This window comes from Lissotriton helveticus, chromosome 3_1 (assembly GCF_964261635.1).
Source record: "Lissotriton helveticus chromosome 3_1, aLisHel1.1, whole genome shotgun sequence".
In the NCBI taxonomy this organism is placed as follows: domain Eukaryota; kingdom Metazoa; phylum Chordata; class Amphibia; order Caudata; family Salamandridae; genus Lissotriton; species Lissotriton helveticus.
This window is the reverse complement of record NC_136061.1, coordinates 507,272,027-507,285,786: the sequence shown is the minus strand read 5'-3', so window position 1 is coordinate 507,285,786 and position 13,760 is coordinate 507,272,027. Positions and strand designations below refer to the sequence as shown.

Genomic DNA, 13,760 nt, shown 5'->3' with positions numbered 1-13,760 from the left:
TTTTCATTGGAATGAAAGCCTAATTTTCAATAAAGCCAGGTGGTCACTACCATCAAACATTACATAAGATCCATGTCCAAATATACGATGTAATGCTTTTATGTTTAGAACTTTGAGCTTTCTATATTCATTTAAATAATGAAGGAAGAAAAAAAGAGCACTTTCTATCCAAGAAAAAGGAAATACAGGCAAATGAAATAGATCGTACTTCCACTTTTTCTGATAATTCACAACTTTGATTTATTTCGGACATGATAGCATCAATATGAAGAAAACTGTGACTTCAAAGGTTAGTAAAATTATCCTGTAAGCAAGACATGGTTTATAGAAAGGTAAAATCACTACATTTAATACAGTCCTGTGGAGGATATTTTGATATAAATTGCACCACTAGCCATCATTGTTTTTAAAGGGAGAAGCACGGAAAAACAAGGTACATTTGATTGCTTCCTGTAGCACAATTAATACTTGATACTGCGCATGGGCTCCCTATTCCTGTGATCATACAGCAGAGGTCAACATGTATATGCATAGCTTAGTAACTCCGCTTTATGTTTGATTAAAATATAAACATCAGTCAAGGTTAGTAAGCAAATACTTATAAAAGTCATGACAATCAAATAAATAAAGGCACTATAAAACTAGCACCGATTTCTTTGCAATTAATAATACAAATTTCACCCTAGATGACATCACTGATAAGATTGTATATGAAATCGGACTGACATCGAACGTGCTTTTACTGAAACAATATAAGACAAGCATTGGCAAAGTCAATAGGGCTGGTTTTGGCTGCAAAGCATTTGGCATTGGGAAATGCATGTTTTCTTTTGTTCGTCATGGTGTTTACAAAATGCTATTCTTGGGTAGTTTCTGGGCCATTTTTACTCTGAAAAAAAACTGTCTAATAGCAAAAATATTTAAGGCATCAAAATGCACACTTTGACATAGTTACAATTAATCCTATAGGGAACAACTTTGGGTGTGGTTATAGTCTTTGTGGTAGGGAATAATGCTGTCACATACAGTGAAGTTAGACAATTGGTGAAGTGTGCTGAACCACTGCCTCATATTGTATTGCATAGCAGGCAGAAGACAAATGTGAATGAGACAATAAAGACCAATGAATAAAGACAGCTACATTATCGCTTCTACAAATATGTAAAATATACATAACTATGTACAATATAAATGTACGTTTTGTAAAATTAAAATATCTTGCCTAGTCAAGACCTAAAACGTCAGCTGACAAGCCTATAATGTGGTGTTAAAAAAATATCCAGTTTTAGTAATATGATAAATTACTAATTTATCCTTATAATTTGTCCAATTGTTGGATAACTTCAACCATGAATTAATATCAGTGAAATGCAAGTTTACTCACTGTAAAGCTCATTGAGAAGAGGCAGACCAGTTCAACAGCTACTAACTATAAATATTCATAGGACCCCTCTACCTGCCACTATGCCTCTGAAACAGAAGAAAGTGCAATCAACTCCCTCTTTGCATCATACAGCTGTAGTCCTCTTACAAAGTAGGAGCCTTTATATAACGTAATACAGTGCAAATATGAAAATACAGCAACATTGTGACAAAGCCTTCTTGAAATACGTGTGTTTATGTTGAATAAATTTCAAGGATCCTTCGGTGTTTTTCAAGTGTGTAGTATTTATTTATGTTTCCATACATGGAACAAGAACAAGGGTAGTGAAGAAACAGCCAACACGTGTTTCGCCCAACTGGCCCATCGGCCGAGGGCTTTTTCAAGGCTTTAATATGAGGTATGATGATCTCTGCAGTCAATTCAAAAGGTCTCTGCCGTCCTGGGTACAGTCCACTTGGGCTAAACACGTGTTGGCTGTTTCTTCATTACCCTTGTTGATAGCCAGTTGTTGCAGTGGTCCATTGGCAATCCGACTGCCAAACTCGTAATAGGGCCGTCAGACCGCCGGTGAGGCTGTGCCCGCACCACCACTGCAGCTACGGTGGTCCATAATGTGACCTAAAAATTCACAGAAGAGATATATGTGTTAGAAGCAGTTATAAAAAAAATGTTTAAGGATATTTGGAATAGGGTTTTTCAAAACTTCATTAATTAAATTTTTCATCTTGCTCCTTTCACGTAGTCACAAGCACTTGGAATGGACAAGGTGACAAAGCGTTTTACATAACTAATAATCAAAGGCTGTAGACTGTAGTGCTGGGCTTGACATGTCTAACTGATTTGTATAGCAAGGCTACTGCAAATTAATTCTCAGTGCTAGTAAGAAGATAGATGACACAAGTGCTACATGCTCACACATTTGTAGTGATTATGCCGTCTAACACTATGGGGCATATTATCATGCCCGATATCACCACTTTAGCGGCCGTTTTCAGCTGAAAAGCGGCGATTTAAATATCGCTCTATTACCATGGACACGCGAACCGGCTTTAGCGCGTGTATCCTTGCAAGTCAGTGATATACATCGCTAATGACATGCAAAGTGGGTGCATCTCAGCAAAACTACATGAGTTACACTCTCAAAATATGCTTTGCGATATTTACAAGGCTGCACCAGACCAACAATGAGGGAATGAAAGGTGTCCTCCGCCCCCATTATCGCAGGACTTTAACTCCTGCTAGAAATCTGACTTAGCTATCTCTTCAATGGCAGGTGGATTGATGGGCTAAGTACACCATTGCGTATCATCAAGCATTACCTTTATGCGCTTGATACATCGTAGGTTTTCACCCGCTATTGTGGTTTATCGCCGTCTACCGCCTGTGAGCAGCGCGTTGATAATACGCTGCTAACAGGACAATGTATTCCAGCGATATGCGGCGATAAAGAAAACAGCGCTATCCTCAGTTTGCGATGAATATCGCAGATTGTTGCTAATATGCCACTAAATCATTATATACACCCATATGGCATACACAAATTCATATATAGAGCAATATTTTGTAATAATATAGCCTCCACCAGATGTTGTTCTTCTCAAACTTTATTGCATTTCAAATGGTCCTTCAGTCTTGTTCTTCGCAAACACTTTATTGTATTTCAAATGGTTCTTCACAATAGCCAACATGTGTTTTGTCGTAATTACGACTTCATCAGTGCTTCTTATCTCTATTTCCAAAATATGTACATTGTTGCTCTCAATTAGAACAAACCACAAGTCCACCCTATTCTAATCAAGGAAAATCTCAATGGTGGAAACGTTAGATTCCAACATTTGAAGATCCGACTAAGACCGCTATTTGGAAAGTTCACCCGTAGTCATGCTGCAGGTTGCTGTTCCGCAATATGATAACCCGGGTCCGAGTATGGCCCACAAACTCCGATTTCTTCCTTAGTGTGAGTACACAGTAATTTATGGTGTTTACGCTATATCTTTATTGGTACAGATGACAAAATGCCTCAACAAGAGTCATGAAATAATCATAGAGGGTTGTGCCCGCTTAACCTACGAATCAAAATCAGAAATGTGTCACAAACACAGCATTAATTTATACTTAAATATCACATCCATATTTCTGAAAGACAGTAATTTTGTATTCAAGGTCGTTATTTCTGATCTCTACTATTTGCTCACAATAAACATGTAATAAAGAAATATTTAAAAAGAAGAAATATGGTCATTTTGTTTGTACATACAATATTTTTATTTGGGCTACATTTGCGCCTTTCCCCAAATCAGAATCTTGCTAGTATCTTGCAAGAAACAACACTTCCTCCATTAATAGATTTTCATATTTAAATACATTTTAGTCCCCAAATGTTAAAATGGCATTTTGCAAAGGCACTTTAATACACCACTGTCATACATGCATAGCTTCTGCCCATGTCCGTTTATCATTGCTTTGCAATTCCAGGGATACAACACAATCATATGCCAAGAATTGCCAACACTATTATACCTGCGATACTATGAATATGTCAAGATTGGCCAGAAAAAGTCAATGGGGTCTCTGGTATGCTAGAGATAGCCTGATTGTCCACATTATGGCAAGGATGGACCATTATCATAATTGGGTCAATCAGAATGTTGGCAAGAATGCTGACAATATGGAACGGTCGAGACATTATAATGGCATGGTTAACCAGAATGTCACCATAAATGCTAGCAAATGCTTCTTTCAGGTGCCTCGAGATTCGGAATGCAAGCTAGAATGTCTACATTGTGACACAGGTGGTCCACAATTAGCCAGGACTTTATCAAGAATGCTCACGAATGGATCGCTATCATGCAGGCATTCACTATTACAGTTCAGTAAAGAGTTAAAGGCACAATTCCAAAAGAAGCTCCACGTACCCAGATGATAAGGAGTCTTTCAGATCACACTGCCCATCTAGGCTCAGCACCAAGGAAACATGACTATCAACCAATTCTGCACAAAATATGAAATCACATCCGACACCAACATGTTGTACATCAGTCAGTGGCTCTCCAGCTAGATTTGGTGGAAACATATATCCATACATGCATTCATTAGTTTTATGGCAACTGTGATTGAAATGAATATTTCGCTGACACTTTTTTTGACTGTGTTTGTTTCATTGATAATAATTTTTGGGGATGAATAATGCATTGGCTGAGCTCCCAATAGTGATTTCTGGAATTTCTAAAATAAACACATAAATCACCTAAAGAAAGCGCATAAATCAGTAGAATTTGACTTTGATGATGTTGGCAGAGCCTTGCTGGTAAGCATATGCCATTGAGGTCTCTAGGAATCCCAACCGTGAGCGCATGGGACTGTTTGCATACTTGGATTGGATAACTCAAGGGACAGTCGGAGGGCGGGGCATTGTATATACCTGTTCGGTCTTCTCTGCTTTCACATGCAAGTATGTTGACGTTCCTTACACTGATTTACAGATTTCCCTTTCTGTTCCCCACAGAGAATGCAAACAAACTAGAAGAAACTGCCAGGGGACTTTATATCCCTTGCCCCGAACTCTACCATGACTACTGCATACATGGAAAGTGTGAACATCCCATTGACATGCTCAAGCCGTCTTGCAGGTAACAACTCTTTAAATGCATCGTGCGAAGTTGACTAGTTGAATAGGCTGTGTAGTGACCAGCAGCACTGAAGAAAGCAATTGGCCTTGTGTTTGTATTGTGAGGAATGTTACCTACTTACTTTAAAAACAAAAAATATCCTAGTTAACTCAACAAAATTGATAGTGAAGGGGGTGTATCTCTTTGAAAAGGTGAGAGGTGGATCTATTTAAGGTATGCAGTCAAAAATGACAACACTGATTATCCATGTGTGAAATTGTTACTCGATGTGTTTTCCAGAAGGTGTGGGCCTCTCCCACGGTGCTGATCAGGTGGAAACTCTATTATAGAAAACAGAACTCCATTATGGCAGAAAATGAGCACTTGCCCCTCTTTCATTTATCCCAATTGCAACGCTGTGCAAAAGATGGATCGATTTTGATAGCATGTTAGTGTGAAATAAGGTGAGCCCCTCTATCCTGCACATGAAGCTATCCATCAGCCACACTTGGGAAAACAGCACTGCACCCCAAAACACAAATGTCTTGGTACCAAAATCAATATTCTAACATTTAATGAGACAGACTACCTGATCAACTTGGTCCTAAATCGAAATATGTTTGTAAAATGTGAAAGGAAATACAAACAAGTTTATTTTTGCTCTGTCAAAGGCTATATCTGCGCCCATCAGGAAAAATATCCCTATGCCACCACACAAAATGTGGGAACAGCCAAAATCTGTTACTCATCTGACTGAGAAAACTGATGTGTTATATAATGTCTCTCCACTTTTTGACTCTGTCACTAAGGCTCTTTCTCTATCACAGAAACATGTTGTTGCTGTTGACAATGGCTTAACTAGAGAAATTGGTTGTATCTCCCGGCCCTGCTTAAAAGCTATGAAACATTGGTCTTTAGCTTCCCATTGGACATCTCCCTCCCTATGTGAAATTTGGCATAATTGAGGCTGGCAAATGAGTGGCCAGTTCACAATAACCATAATGCAATCCCTCAGGTACATGATACCCCTAGAATGTGACAGTGGTACTTGTCAAGGCCTTCAGCTGAATATTTTCCAATATTTTATTACGGTTTGTTTTTAAACATTAAACATACATTTTTTTTGTAACGCAAATTCTGTGTATTTGTGAACGTTTTCAGGGTAGATTTACATTCTGGTACTGGAAAAGTGAGCTAGTTTAAGTACTTTGGTGGAGTTTTAGCAACAATATACCTAACTGAGAAAATGTCAAAGATATAGATGTGTTGCACTGTTACCATGCAGCATACATCTCTTCGACTCTTCCTACATCATTGGTAGAAAACTAGACATAGAAGATCCAAACATAGACTTAATCACAATCTAATTACATTATTATGCCTTTTCCTTTGCAAATCGGTTTCCAAGACTGACGTATGACACTAGGGTTTCCACAGTGAAAGGCTTTTCCCTGACACATTCAGTAAGTAATACAATTGCATTTAGTCTTTAATTATGCACAATCTCATCACATGTTAGTTCAACAGAACCTTTCGTGTTTTAAATAATATTCATATACATAATAACCTGGAGACTCCTCAGCCATAATTCCTCTACACCAAAGCAATGTATTGAAATTGTTATACTTCCTTGAATCCCCTCACTCTCTTAATGATCTTTGATCCCTATGCTCGCTTATGGCATTCAAATGTGGCACACATGTGGCATGCAGTACTTCACCAAAACCTGGAAATCAATCCAAAAATAAATCAATATTTGCTCCTCACCTGAGTGGTGTATTGTGGATCAGAGAGCCGGATGGTTACCCAGCTACTAGAGCTTTGTGTTATAGGGTTGAGGAAAATAGTAACATGAATCTGAATTTTAACAGAAGACATCCTTAAATCATTACAGAATGTATGAGGGGTCATTTAGAGACTGTTGGGTTGAGAAAACCAACGTAAATCGATGGTTTCCACAACCTGCCACGTTTGCGGTAGCCCTGCGTCATTTAGAGCTGTGGAGCCTCCGCCAGAAAACAAGGTGAAGCACAATATACCTGAAGATAGCTCACCCTATTTAAACAAAGCACATTGTTTATTTTCATAATCAGTGAGCATCACCCTATGCAAAAAGAACAATCCAAAATATTTTTTTGTTAGCCCCTCTCCCACTCTTGTAGTGCCATGCTTCATCATAGAATCTCATCCTGGCCCCTAAAAACCAGGATAGGCTAGACCATATTCCAGGGAGCACTTTTGATATGAATTGCAACCAGGGTCGTCTCAGATTAAAAATACCTAAAACAAGCAGGTTGTGCAGGTATGGATAAATACACCAATGAAGAGGGGTGAATTAAGAGATGCAATGGCCCTATTACCCTATCAAGTTTGTCCATGTGTTTCAGCCCAAAAATAAGGCGTACAAGGGTCCATGGCTTTTGTCAGGACAAAGTATTTCTATTTGGTTGCTAACCGTCCAACTTCCCTAAGGGGATAAACACACATGCAACAGAAAATCCATGCATGTAAAGGCTTACTAGCCCACTTGATTATAGGAATGTTAGAACTTGATTCCTGTTAGACATAACATAACATTTTTTGCCAAACACATACATACGTCCGGATAAACTCAATATCTGCAGTGAATTTTACAATTCTTTTTTCTATATGTGATCGTGTAAAATCATGTGAATTTTTTTTGATTGCAATACACACATATATCATGCCTCTAATCAATCATATCTCAGGTGTCACTCGTGGTTTCATGCTGGGAGCAAAAATGCCAAATGTGTCAAAGACACATCTATTTGGTTAGAAAATGGAGACATACAACAAGCATTAGTGTGATGACACGACATAGCACTGCAAACAGGCTTTTATTACCCTATATTGGAATCTCTCATGTGCTCCTAAGGACATCCAAGACACATTTGTATCTACATGAGACGATCCCAGTTGACAATGCTCTGGGGAAAGTAAATAGTAGTTATCTTTTTTCCCAAAAAGTGGGATGTTGCCCACCAATCTAACGCTTTTGGAATGGGTTTTGATTTTTGTGACACTACACACCTGCCAGTTGCATACTCTTCTGCTGCTTCACTCATAGAAGTTCCTAATCTAACTCCAATGGTGCGCATTCCAGATATGATGACAAAGACACTGTTAGTCTCTCGGAATGTGGCGGGCTTCCTTCCAAGTAATCTCTACCTGATTGCAACAACTTCATAAGTGGTTTTGACTTCTGCTTATTGCAGGAAACTTGATGTACGGAACCAATCCACAGGGTAGGTTATATATGTATTGCATCCGGCCACAATAACCCCATAGGGTGGACGTGAGGAGGTTTACTGATTTAGCCTCAGTTGTCATTAAAGTGTTCCATAAGCATGTTGCCTATAACCACAGGACATTTTAGGAAAAAGTAGTTTAAACATCACAGTGGATATATATAACATTTACATGAGGTGTTCTGGGAGGTCAACAGTCACCCATACTACAAATTCTTGAGAAACACCTGCACAAGAGGTCGTCCTTCCATCACTTAATCATAGTGGGTGAATTTAACACTTCTTTTGAGCCCATGGATAGGGATGATGTTAGCTTTGCTGTCAAAGAAGACAAACTGTGGACCATCCCTCGATTGAATCAAGCCCCAGTTAAGAAGTGGTCGCGGGTAGAGCTCCAACCAAATGCCCTCCCGCTTAGAGTATGGGCTCAGGGCTACTAATGGAAGAAGTAAAGGAGACAAGCATGAGACCACCACGTACTATATACACAACTATGTGAGTCAAATCGATTACATACTAATTGACATTAGAATGTGGCACATCGTTGAGGATATGGAAGTCAGCGAGACATTAGAGAGTGACCATAACCCACTGTGCGTCACACTAAGATCACTGTGTAAAATTGGTCGAGTGACTCACACCCACATTGTCAAACACAAGATGTCATCCTCCCTAACAATAGGCATCAACTTATGCAGCTATCCAAATGGACATCCTTTCCCAAACAAACAAACTCAGACTTACAATTAGCTACGCTAGATGCTACTCAAACTAGAAATGTTGAGCAGAAGGAGGCTGCTAGCATTCACTCACATTTTTTTCAGGCATATTGTGCAGATCTTTATAGCCCCCTCTACAAACTCAAAAGAAGAAGTGTCATCACCCAAATAAATGGTTTAACAAGAACTGCAGGTAGGCTAGGACTGAGCTGACCCATGCTATAAAACAAAAGGACCTGGGCCCAATAATGAGGAAACTTTACAAGCAAACTCAAAACAGGGCAAAGAGAGAATGGTATGAAGGAAATGGAGAGACATTAAAGATATAGACTCCTACAATGTTTGGGCCTTTGGTCACTGGGGGTGGAAACGGAACAACATTACAACCGGACAACTCTATTCCTCCCTCTGTGTGGGTTAATTATTTCCAAACTCTTTACACTCATGAGTCCCAGTTACAGCCTCTGGAATTTCAACTTGCAGCTGCTTCTATGGGACATCAGGATCTGTTTGAGCTAGGTGTGATGTGCACCTCCGTAGATGCAATAGTTTGTGGAAAAGCACCTGGCTTGGACATCATTCTGGGTGACTTACTTAAATATGAAAATGCGAACTAGGCAAAATACATCGAATACTGACTAACAAGATAGCCAGGGGTGTGCTGATTCCTGGCTCCTGGAAAAGTGCAAAGGTTATGCCGATTTTTTAAAAGGGGGAGAGGACCTCACCTACCAGTTATAGTAATTAGTCTCATTGAGGATATCCAGAAAGTATCCTGCTGTGAGGTCCTGGCTAAAGTACAGGACTGGATAGATGAAAAAGGAATCCTAACACCTTATCAGGCAGGCTTTAGGGCCACAATCAGACCAAGTATTTTCTTTATGCTTCTATATTGGAAAACCATTTTAATCAGCATGGCAGTCTTTATGTTACCTTTGGTGAGTTAAAAGCTATTTTTGACTTGGTCCTGTTGAACAAACGGTGGCATGTACTTCATGACATGGATATACCGTTCAATATTCTTTCCATAACCGTTCGCTTGCACAAGGGTAATCTTGAAACATTCGGGTGGGGGAGCAGGGCCAGCAGACTGCTCCAATTATAATAAACAAAGGTGTATGTCAGGGCTGTGTACGAGCCCTTATTACTTTTTCTTGTATTTGAATGAGGTAGTGCACTTCATTTGCATCTTTCAGGTAGGTGATCCATCTATTGGAAAGTCTGAAATGTCTAGGAGCCTCAATCGGACAATAGTTTATTGGTGGCTAAAACACTCGTAGGTCTCCAAGTATTATTAAATTGCTTAGAAGAGTTCTGTATGATTCGTGGGTTCGAGATAAAAGGCTCCATAACTAAGTATATCTCGATAAACCCGCATAAACTGTATAGTGTGGGAAGCTTCTTTTAGGTTGGGAGGTTCTTGAGAGAGTAGACGCCTTTGGCAGTACACATGACAGGGCAGTTCTGCTTAGAAAAAATGGTCATAAAGCATAGGCAATGTGTTAGTGCTCTGTGGAAAGAGCATAGATCATCTACCAGCAAGCCGGTGGCAGCTGCACTTCAGATCTATGATTCAAAGGCTGTAGGGATGGCCCTACTGCACTTGCTGTCCATCACCCCACTTTAACCCTGAAAAGTTGATATGGGTAGAAAATCCATCCTGGACAAAGCTAGGCTTCACCCACTACGATACTGGAGGAGGCTGATGTCCACCCAAAAACTAGCTCCCTTTGATGAGCTTTCAAGGATGTAGTTAACACCGACAGCTTCCATAAAATATTGTTGTTTAGCAATGTTAAGAAGCTGCTAACTTCTCTGGGTCAGCAAGCAGCATGGACTACTACTCTCCTGGAGATTATTCACGAGAACGCTCAACTGAAGAAATGCTACTGGGCCTGGGTAGTGCAGATCGAGACAGCATCTCCCCTTAGAGGGTCCTTGACACATATGTTTTTAGATTTCAAGTCTGCTAGTGCCCTTGAGACTTACTTGGATTTTAGTACCGTCCCTTTAGACAAGAAGCTGTACATCCAGTTTAGACTTAACTCACTCCCCCTAAAAACATTCTCCTCAGAATAGTCAGTGAATTGTGCCACATTCACTCTTTGCTCTGGTTGTAAATCTGCGAATGAAACAGTAGCACATTTTCTATTTGCTTGCTGTGTATATTTCAGGCCCACTTTGCAGGTGGATTAAGCATGTCTTCAGGTAGCTGCGTCGCACTGTTAAACATCTGCACTGAGTATACTAAGAGTCGATCCCAGCCGTCTTTATGCGTACATCATTGCCAAGACTCTAAAAGGTTGGATGATGAATGCCCAAAAATGTTTTGCGTTCTTCAAGCATTACTTTGTCTAACATACCTGCTGTGATTATCCAATTTGTGGTTGTTATATTCAGCATTTTATGCATTAGGATATATGATCTTAAATTTGGTTTTACTTATCAAGCAAAGCAACATCCATGGTAGATCAAATAGGTGCAGAGATAGGTAAATGTTATTGTTAGCATTTGCAACTATGAACAAAGCATTGCTTTGGGGTTTGTAATGCGCTGACAGAAATGCAACACAAGCTCTAAATAAACCAGTGACTACGATTTCATAGGCAAACAATATTACGATGATTGCATGCTTTTGAATGTTTGAAATTATTATTTTTATTCATGTGCCTGTACCTACCTGTAAACACTTTGATGGCACTGGTTGCCGAAATAAAGAATGTAACTTAAACAGCATGGGAGGAGGAGAGGGACGCGCCCCTGTAGTCACACACTTTCAGAAAGTAGCCATGGTATACAGGGAGTTAAATGTCGAATGAAAGAGAAAAACAATACAAGAATGAACAGAATGTGTAAGTCTTTAACCACTTGGTTTACCTCTTTAAGGTTGCTGTGTCACCTGGTACCTATTTTAACCCTCTTTCCCACTGGCTCCAACATGAGAGCAAGCCGTGCAGCATTATACATGTACATGTTTCTTAAGTTGCCTTCTTTTCTACATGATGCATGGATACTGCTATTATAAATACACATGCATTTCTGTGTTCAAATCAGAGGAGCAGTCTGCTGCCATTGTGAGGTCGCTCGATGTGTCAGATTCTCAGCCAAGCTGATTCCTGTTTACACTCTGCAAGGAGGGATGGCCAACTTGTGACCAAGACAGGGATCTGTATACACTTACCTTCTGGTAATGGAGAGTAGGTCATCCAGTTAGGGATTCTTGGCAGAACACCCACCCTAGCAAACTAGGTTAGGGAGCACATAGAAAAAGTACACTATACACAGTACTTATATGCTAGCATATGTACACTATTACAGCGCAATGGTGGAATCGCTTATCCTTTTCACTGTTCTTATACGGCTAACAACTTTTATCTGCTTTCGCTTCTGTCTAATAATCAGCTCACATATTTTATACAAGAATCCCAATGGTTCAATAAATATTGAAATGCCCCTGTGTGTATTTCTTGTGTACCTTTTTGAGTGTGCACGCATGACTGAGCAAAAAGGTTCTAGATCTGTTACCACAATTCCTTGGGGAGTCAGTGTTGTCATGTTCTGAGGTTGCCCAAACTATTTATTACCTTACTACCTTTAGGGGTACATATGGTGTCACTGTGAGCTAGCTAGTCTACAGGTCAACCTATCCTGAGGGTGCGCACAGCATCAGTCTGGCACCATCCCAACATTTACGTTGTCCAGCAAATGAACAATCCCTACTGAGAAAATGGAACCATATGACAGGTGTACATGGGCAGCAATTCCGCATGGTTACCTCATCGTGGGCAATGATCCCGTGTGATTACGTCATCACTGGTGAAAGTGTGGGAAATGCAGTCCATTCTGTTAAAAGAGTAGAGTCATGACATAACAAACACAGTTAAGTTATGTAGGCAACTAACCTTACTAAGGAAAACATTGCTTCTAAAACCTATTGTAGCCTAAAAATAAACAATTAAAAATAAAAAGGCAACAGTCGATTGGGATAATCAAGGGCAGGTATTATGGTCATCGATTGATCTCAAACAGTGAGAAAGCCTTAATTCAGCTGTCATGTGTGTACGAGAAAAAAAAAACTGAAACGAAGATGGTACCTTCCCAGTAAATGAACAGATATGGTCTGTGGTATTGAAGCATGGTTCTGTTTTAGGGCCAAAGAGATTAAGTAGTGACCTGTTGTATTTCCTGATGCTGCCTATGTGATTCAGTGCTCTGTGGATCTTCCTGTCAGGTCAATCGACCCTCACTATAGACACTGGAAGTGCTAACCTTGCCAAGTTGCCACGCTGCACTAAAAAGAGAAAAGGTATCAGGCATTTTAAAGAAGGACAATAATTATAGTAGTAATTCAAGTAGGGGTAGGCAGAACTTGCAGAGTTTCACTTTGCGGAATTCCTCTGCAAGATTCCACCAACAGGTAGAAAATATGCTGCTCATGCTGCAATTTGGCGCCGATAGTGTGAGTAGCACTGAAAATCAGTAAGAAAAGCACCATGTATGCGCAAGACTGCGCGGCCTTTTGAGTTGATTTTGCTGCTGCTCGAGTAAAAATCTACTTGAAAGGCAGACCTTTTGACTGCGGCCGATTGCATCCGCCCGCATTATGAAATGGCGCTGGAAGGCTCTGTGGCGACTGTGAATCACTCCAAGGGCTGACAAATCGTGTTTGCACTCGCAAGGACAAATCATGGAGCCTCACGTTAATCATTTGAGGTGAGAATTGCAGAATAATTCTGCCACACCCATATTGGCTGTAAACAACAACAAGGGAACCCAATCG

At 40.0% G+C, this 13,760-nt stretch overlaps 1 protein-coding gene across 1 annotated transcript in view; it reads left to right on the top strand.

Annotated features, from left to right (window-relative positions):
- The window catches only part of TMEFF2 (transmembrane protein with EGF like and two follistatin like domains 2), a 937,676-nt gene that overhangs the window by 804,393 nt on the left and 119,523 nt on the right, over positions 1-13,760 (top strand). Inside the window, exon 8 of the mRNA XM_078680410.1 lies at positions 4,890-5,013. Coding sequence (XP_078536536.1) covers positions 4,890-5,013 — 124 coding nt within the window. The remainder of the gene's footprint in view (positions 1-4,889; positions 5,014-13,760) is intronic.